General features: G+C 35.1%; 1 protein-coding gene across 2 annotated transcripts in view; it reads left to right on the top strand.

Annotated features, from left to right (window-relative positions):
* The window catches only part of rapgef4 (Rap guanine nucleotide exchange factor 4), a 249,649-nt gene that overhangs the window by 182,522 nt on the left and 58,190 nt on the right, over window positions 1-8,937 (top strand). For both annotated transcript variants that reach the window (XM_062969187.1, XM_062969188.1), the window contains 2 exons: window positions 7,524-7,608; window positions 8,093-8,153. In XM_062969187.1, the coding sequence (XP_062825257.1) occupies window positions 7,524-7,608; window positions 8,093-8,153 (146 nt within the window). The remainder of the gene's footprint in view (window positions 1-7,523; window positions 7,609-8,092; window positions 8,154-8,937) is intronic.

Genomic DNA, 8,937 nt, shown 5'->3' with positions numbered 1-8,937 from the left:
TTATACAGTCTGTTGAACAGAACAGAGAGAGCTTCACACATATTCCAATTTAGTGTCATTCTCTAGACTGACACAATGTTTCTTGAGTTCTGAAATATCCCATAGGTAATTCAGCTATTTTGCATAATTTGTGTCAATTTACACCACCTCAAAAAAATCTAAACAAAGCCCATAAAGAAGCTGATGTACTAAATCAAAGGCATTTCTGGATCAGGACCTGTCTCCAATAGTGTCGTGCTTGTAGAAGAACCATTGCACTAGTAGATTTGAAACACGAGCAAAAACCAAAAATAGTTGTGGATGAGATGTCATGCATTCTATTTCTTGCATTTGTTTTTGTTGTATATCTTTAAGTTGGTGGTCCTAAAGCGAACCTATCACAAGGTTGTTCTAGAAAGATTTTTAAAGAGGCGATTTGTCATTGCCTTCCTCAGAAGTTGAGAGAGAGTGATTTGCAGAAGTTCACCAAGAATGTCTTGAACTGCTAATCGTGAAGCAGTTAAATCCATTGGCCACATAAATGAACATTTGAGACCCTCATGAGCTATATTGTTCCTAGTCCTTGAGACAATAATTCTGCCTTAAAAGTGTGAGAAACTAAGTGGGGGTGAAAAAAACCATGGGTGACTAGTAAAACATATTTATGAGAGGCAGGAGGCAGAAATTTTAGCATCTTCCTATGCCTTGCGAAAGCAGAATTTATTACTTTCAAGTAAGCAAAATATACAGTTTAGTATAATCTATGCAGATATTATCTGGTTTGGGCACAAAAGCTCTGTTTCTCTGGTTGTTTACTGGAAAACATATTATACCCTACTTATTATTCTTTGTTAAAAAGGAAAGTAGAATCCCCTGCAAATTGAACTGAACTAAAGCATTTGCTCACCACTGGCATTGGAGCATTAGTAGATAGAAGTTATCCATATGTTGCTTAAGTTCTTATACCCTGTTTTCCCAAAAATAAGACATCCCCGAAAAATAAGACCTAGTAGAAGTTTTGCTGAATTGCTAAATATAAGGCCTCCCCCGAAAGTAAGACCTAGCAAAGTTTTTGTTTGGAAGCATGCCCAGCGCCTGCCAAACAGAACACCAGAGCATGCAGGATCGGTAAATGTACATACCAGTTGTACATGGAAATAATGGTAGTAACAAGAAATTCTTGATAGGATTCACAGTTTGTGTGGTTATGCTGGTTTGTGATGACAACTACTGTATAGTATAAAATAAATGTTCATTTTTTTGTTCAACAGTAAATGTGAATTCTTCTTCATGGAAAAATAAGACATCCCCTGAAAATAAGATCTAGCACATCTTTGGGAGCAAAAATTAATATAAGACACTGTCTTATTTTTGGGGAAACACAGTAGTTGTACATATGCAGCAAGTATATTTTTCTTCCCTTTAGCTTGTGGGTTGCAGCATCTCATTTCCTTCAAGAATATTTTCTGCTGGTTTGAGGTTGGGGCAAACGACATTAAATTAACAGTAGGAATGAGCAAAAAACCCGGAAAATTTGTTAATCGTAATACATTCGTTAATCGTATTAATATTGAACTGGGTTCTGAGGTGGTTTGGCGCCTCAAATTTAACCTTCCAATTTGAAGCATTGGCGCCCATGCCTCGGAATACCTTCAAATAACCTTCGGATATATGAGAAATCGCCCTCCAAAGGGCTCTTAAAGCGGTTGCTGGAGAGAAATCTCCCTCCCCTTCTTGGATGCAGAAGCAAGTTTGCAAAGGGCTCTTAAAGCGGTGGCTGGAGAGAAATCTCCCTTCCCATCCTGGATGCAGAAGTGAGTTTGCAAAGGGCTCCTAAAGCAGTGGCTGGAGAGAAATCTCCTTTCCCATCCTGGATGCAGAAGCAAGTTTGCAGAGGGCAATTAAAGCGGTGACTGGAGAGAATCTCCCTTCCCATCCTGAATGCAGAAGCGAGTTTGCAGGATCTGGAACTTCTCAGAAATTTGTAATGAAACGTTTAAAAATCTAAGAGATGCAGTTATAAAATAGATCCAGGAAATAACAAAAGAGGACTGGCAGCAGTTTCAGTTTGACCGTATCCATCGTGTTGGACCTAGGAAAATAACTTCTAATCCCAGGGATATTATAGTAAGATTCTCAAGTTACTATTACAAAGATCAATTTATGCAAACTTCCAGAAACCAACCCACTTCACAAATAATTAAAGAAAGTAAAATTCAAATTTTCCAGGACTTATGCCCAGAGACAGTGAATTGGAGAAGGACAATGCGCCCTTGTACTACAATTCTCCACAATAAGGGTATATCATATAAATGGGGGTACCCTATCTACCTGAAATTTAGGTACGCGGAAATTTAGCTACAACATAACATCAGTGGAACAAGGAATGAAACTTCTTGAAACATTATTTGAAGAATTACAATGCTCCCTGGATGGAAAGTTGAGAAACGCAGAAGGAAAAGGTGCAGGAGGTGCAGAAAAGGATAAAGCAAAGAAGCAATGAAGAAAAAAAGAAAAGAAAAAACAACAAGAAAAAAAGTACTGTCTGGACAGTGATTCTAATTAACAATCTTAAAGAAATAGTAATAAAAACAATATAAAGGGTTAATTGGATTAGTTGGGTAAATAAATAAAGTGGGGAATTAAAATTGCAACATATATATGAATAGATTGTTTACCCTTTATATTGAATAAGTAATATTTTAGAGATAAAAATAAATAAATTGGAGGGGGGAAAATACAAATTCAATATAGAATCCTCAGGATGTTGTGATTTGGCTGCTGGTCGGGAGGAAAATGGATCCACCGCTCCCCCACTGAAAGGCTATGATTAAGCCATGCCCTGGACAAAAAGCCACAGGGCTCGGTGGGAGAGGGGATACCTGGGGAAGAAGGGAGGGAGGGGGATTTTGGGAAAAGAGTGGGGAGAAAGGGGGGAGGGGGGAAGATAACACACTGGGGTGACTTTCTTAACAGGGACCAACCAAGAAACTCCAATCAAATAAGATACATAGTAGACTGCCTAGCAAAACAAAAGAGATTGGAGTGGTTAGAAGAAGACGATAAAAATTAGAATTGAAATTAAAATATATTTTTTACAGGAATAATAGAGGAAAGGAGAAAAAGAAATGGTATAGTAATTTAAACAACCCCTTTTAAAAAATATTCTGGAGATTTGGGGAAGATACAAAAATAACCTAATGCCAGGTATTTCTCCTATCATGCCAGTTCTAATGACAGAAAACTTCCCAGTAAGTTTGAAAAAACAACTTGAAGCAGAATTTAATGGAAGAGGTATAATGAAAGTAAAAGATTGGGATCTGAAGATGGTAAATATGGAAAGGATAAAAGATGAATTAAGAGGAAGAGACTTTGAGTGGTACAAGTATTTACAATTGGGGAAATGGTCAATTGACTTAAGGAAAAAGTATAATGGGGGTAGGGAATGTACAAAAATAGAAAAGATGATAATTCAAAGGGAAACTAAAGAAGAGAATGTAACATTAAAAGGTACAGTAAGCAATATCTATAAACTACTACTAACGGATGAACAGGAACAAATTCATTTGAAGGAAATATGGGAAGTAGATGTGGGGGGAAATTTAATAATCAAGAATGGGCAAGGATATGGAGTATGAGATTATTAAAAAATATGTCCATAAGAATTAAGGAAAATAATTACAAAATGGTATGGAGGTGGTACCTAATTCCCATTAGATTAAATCAGATAGATAAAAAAATACACAAATCAGTGCTGGAGAGGCTGTCAGGAAATAGGGTCATATCTTCATATGTGGTGGTCATGTAAAATTATACAAAAATTTTGGGAAATGATATTTAAAGAAATAAGAGCAATAATAAAAATAGAGATAGAGAGTACACCTAAATCAGCATTATTACTTATGCATGACAATATTCTCTCACAAGAGGAGAAAGAACTGGTTTCTAATTTGATAACTGCAGCAAAATTGCTAATAGCAAAAAAATTGAAAGAAAAAAAAAGGAAACCCAGTTAGAAGAATGGTATAGGGAAATTTGGAACATAGCTATTAATAATAAGCTGACTTGTAATATTAAAATTAAAAAGGGAATATCGAAACAAACAGATTTTTGGAAAATATGGGGAAAATTTATTGAGTATATTTTTAATGAGGGAAAGGGGTGCAAGCCAGCAACAGAGGCAATGAAATTTTGGACTTGTGAAACAATATGAGCTGGTTAGTCTTGGTGAAGGGGGGGGGGCACAAAGTAAGGGGAGGGGGGAGATATAACAATAATAATAATAACAACAATAATAACAGCAATAAAAATAAAACATGTATAAGTAGATAAAAAAGTGTGTAGTAGAGAGATATGTAGTAAAGTTGTAATGGAAAAGTCCAAAACTGATATTAAAAATGTTTTTGGATTTAATTTTTCTTTATTGTTGGATTGTATACAATATGATACATTTAAGATACTGTAAAATGAGAATAATATATACTTATACATTTTGATTGATAAATTAATAATAATAATATTAATTATAAAACATATATAAGTAGATAAAAAAGTGTGTAGTGGAGAGATATGTAGTAAAGTTGTAATGCAAAAGTTAAAAACTGATAAGAAATATGCCTAAAGATGTTCTTGTTTTTTTTTTTACTGTCGAATTGTATACAATATGTTTAAGATATTGTAAAATGAGGAATGTAAACTTAAGCATTTTGACTGATAAATTTTTTAAAAAGGGGAAAAAAGCGAATTCGCAAAGGGCAGTTAAAGCGGTGGCTGGAGAGAAATCTCCCTGGTTGCTGTAGAAATTTCTTTCAAAGTAAAGACAACCCAATGAAACAGGAAATAACACTTTCAAACCAGGAACAGATTTTTATTATTAAAAAATGTTTTTTAATAAAAACATTGAAAATTTGCCAAAAATCTGAGGCTAAGTCAAATGTTCTTAGATTTGGTGAGCTAACAGTGGTTTTGTGTTCTACCACTGTAGCAAATTTCATTAGGATAGCTCAAAAATGAGGGAGAGAGAGGCCCCTCAATTTTCCCCATTGATGATAATGCTTTCCTTCATGTGCATGCGCATCCACCATTAACGAGGTACATATGATGATTCGGAAGTTTCAGAAAATTTTGAATTTTTTTGCTTCAAAATTCGGAAATGACTTTAGAAACAAAGCGCCAGCGCCCCCTACTTTCAAAGCGAGTATTGAACCATTTTTTTCATGGATCGCACATGCCTATTAAACAGCATTGTGGAAGTAGGATAAATAATTTTAGAGATACCCACAGTCATTCAGTCTTGACTGGTTCTGTGAAGCTGGTATCTGGATAACTATGGCCCCTTCTACACAGTCCTTATATCCCAGATTATCTGCTTTGAACTGGATTATATGAGCCTTCACTGCTATATAATCAGATTCAAGGATACAGGACAGTGTAGAAGGGGCCATAGTTATCCAGATACCAGCTTCACAGAATCAGTCAAGACTGAATGACTGTGGGTATCTATAAGATGTCCTACTTTTACAATGCAGTGCACTGATTTGGGAAAGGGGCCTACATTTTATTTGATCATGGCTTTAGGTGTCAATCAATTCACTAATTGTTTAAACACTTTAAAGTGCTATTTGACTTACCAAATATTTGTAAAATAGTTTAGCTAGTTATTTAACCTTCTCCCTGGTATACTTCAGGTATTTGAACCAGAGCCACCAAGTGTTCATAATATTGTTTGGGGATGATGGGAATCATATTTCAATACATCTGTTGCACCCCTAGGCTGTGTAGGCACCTCAAAACCACACTGAAGCCTCAGAATATAGCAAGCAAGGGTCCTCTGGCAAGGCAGGTGCAGGGACAATCACAGGCTGAATGGGGCCAATCTCAGGCTGGGCTACAACAATATCGGAGAGTATTTATCTTATGTCTCATTAGATAAATAAAACGAAGAATGTGATTTTGATCAGGAAAATAAGGCCAGGAGAGGATTGATAACTTCAGTTTCTGAAATGTTGTTTGTTCTATTAAAAGAAGTAGCAGCCTTCTCACAGCTGCTTTATATTGAACAATTGAGAGATGCAATCACAAAATTCTCACTTTTTCATAAAGTCTTTTTTTGAAAATAGTAGTACTGGTGAGAGATGTTAACTGAATTATATTAATATGTTGCCCTGTTTTGCAGTACAATGATTTGGGGACTAAATATTCACAAAGCAGCATACATCTAAATAAATAATATAGGAGAAATCATAAGCTGGTGTTATGAATTAATACCTTTTCAGGATATATATAAAATAAGACTGCAGCATGATCTTTTAAAATTTCTTGACCACCTCCTTGTTATATCACCAAGCAGTATACTGAAATTCATTCAGCTTATGATGTTTTTTTTGTTGGAAATACAGTAGAGTCTCGCTTATCCAACACTTGCTTATCCAACGTTCTGGATTATCCAACGCATTTTTGTAGTCAATGTTTTCAATATATCGTGATATTTTGATGCTAAATTCATAAATACAGTAATTACTACATAGCATTACTGTGTATTGAACTACTTTTTCTGTCAAATGTGTTGTATAACATGATGTTTTGGTGCTTAATTTGTAAAATCATAACCTAATTTGATGTTTAATAGGCTTTTCCTTAATCTCTCCTTATTATCCAACATATTTGCTTATCCAACGTTCTGCTGGCCCGTTTACGTTGGATAAGCGAGACTCTACTATAGCAACCTTTCCAAGTCTTCACTGTTTGTTAATGTATATATTTGCTAACCTGTATTGTATGTATATATTGATTTGCCAGTTTGATTGACCTCTTTGTTGTGAGAGGGGCTACAGACATGTGATTGTACTGAGCATGTTCAGACTCAAGACTCCATTTTGTTATCAGTATGTGTTTGGTCTTCAATGGAAGCAGATGTCACTTTGGACTTATGCAGGGACAGTTTACTATATATTTACTTTGAGAAGCAGTGTGTACAATTATACTTTGGATTATGGACTATTGATTCAGAATGATACCCTGTGTGCACAACACAGAGAAACTACATCCTATCTATAACTGAACTTTAATAAGAAATGTGCTTGTATGGTGAATTAATACAAGGTGTTTGTGAATAAACAAGATATGTTATTTTTCTAAAGAATACTTGGTTTTTTAAATCTCTGAGTGCATATTTTAAACTAAGAGGTTTCAAGGGAGTGTATATGTTTTGGCCAACTGCAACTGCAATTTCAGCTTCAAAGAAACAATATTTAAAACTCTGCTAGATATATATATATTTGTAGTGGTGTGTCTTTGTCTTTGCGGTTCAAGGACATGGCTCTGCAGTTTAACAGCTGAGTTACCTGTGTGCCATTCTATGAATGCTTGTGAATATCACTTATTCAAAGGGTTGACTTCTAACAAGGTCATGCCTTTTCTTGACTAGTGGTTTTCAAAAGGTGGTCTCCAGATATTCATGGATATGACATAATTTTTCCTTTTCAATAAGGTTATGATTGTCATTTTTTTCCAAAACTTTTTACTTTGTGTGTGTGTTATCACAGGCCTGGCCAAAGAACCATAGATGACCTTGAAATTATATATGAAGAGCTTTTGCACATAAAGGCTTTATCTCATCTTTCAACAACGGTGAGCCATCTATATATGATTTATGTTTAGATAAAATAAATAAGTAGATCTGACCTGACTTCTGACTACTTCTGAATATAGGGGGCACCGTGATGAGGTCTGCCCTATGCAGGGCTGGCCTCTTTGCCCTTGGGTTTTGTTTCCATCATATTATGAAACTTACACTTACAAGTTATTCAATACTGTTTGGAAGGAATCTGTGAAATCCATGAAATCTGTGACTGTATTTGGAACTTTCAGCAAAAATTTCAACACATTTCCCAGACTCCTGTTTTCTAAGTAATTTTCACTTGTTCAGTTCACAATAAATATACCAATGAATGAATCTTCCTGAAGGTCCTGTGATTTTTGATAGTAGGTTTAGTAATTTGCGCCTTGTATACCTTCCTTCCTTCCTTTCCTTTCACTTGACTTCCTGTGAGTTTACATGTAACCACACACATTAAAGATGGCAACAATTATTTACTCTTTGTCTTTCTTCAAGGTAAAGCGGGAGTTAGCAGGCGTTCTAGTGTTTGAATCACACCCCAAAGCAGGAACAGTCTGTAAGTTAAATCAATTTTTGAAACAATTTTATACTTATGTATGGGATTGAGATAACAATGTCTTGCATTTAGCCTGGTAATTCAAAATCTGAATGGGATGAAAAAATAGAAATATTATTAGGAAAGTCAAGAGATCTGATGTAGGATTTGAAATGTGTGGCCTTATGGGAAAAATGGGTTGATATTTCTAATTTTGTGCAGGGAGAAATTGGAAATGTGTTGGAAATTCTTAATTTTCATATTTCCATCCTTCCATATTTGATTGGAAGTCCTAGTGATCTTAATGGGCTTTAATTTTCAATAAATCTGCATACAATATAATGCAATTGTTGTAGAATAGATTATCTTTTCAGATTGTTGATAGGAGGCACAAATTTAAGTGGTTCCTGTGCAACAACAGCAAAAATAGAACTTTAAAAAATGAGGAGAAAACAAGGCCCCTTCTACACAGACAGATAATACAGATTATTAAAGGAAATTATCTGCTTTGAACTGGATTATAGAAGTCTACATTGCCATATAAATCAGATAATCTAGATTTTAGAACGTCAGAACAGGCACATTTTTAAGTGTAATTCCAGCCAAATCAGATAATCTAGATTTTACATGTCAGTGTAGAAGGAACCTCATACAGCAGGGAGAAAGGTTCTAACTCCTCCCTGGTATGCTAATTGTATTTCTTATAGGTGTAGATATTGTTGTGTGACTTCACATCAACCCTGATTTATACTGACCCTGCCATAGGATTTTCATAGAGCAGAATTGACTTCCTCTTAAGATGAGA

This window comes from Anolis carolinensis, chromosome 1 (assembly GCF_035594765.1).
Source record: "Anolis carolinensis isolate JA03-04 chromosome 1, rAnoCar3.1.pri, whole genome shotgun sequence".
In the NCBI taxonomy this organism is placed as follows: domain Eukaryota; kingdom Metazoa; phylum Chordata; class Lepidosauria; order Squamata; family Dactyloidae; genus Anolis; species Anolis carolinensis.
This window is presented reverse-complemented; position numbering and strand designations above follow the sequence as displayed.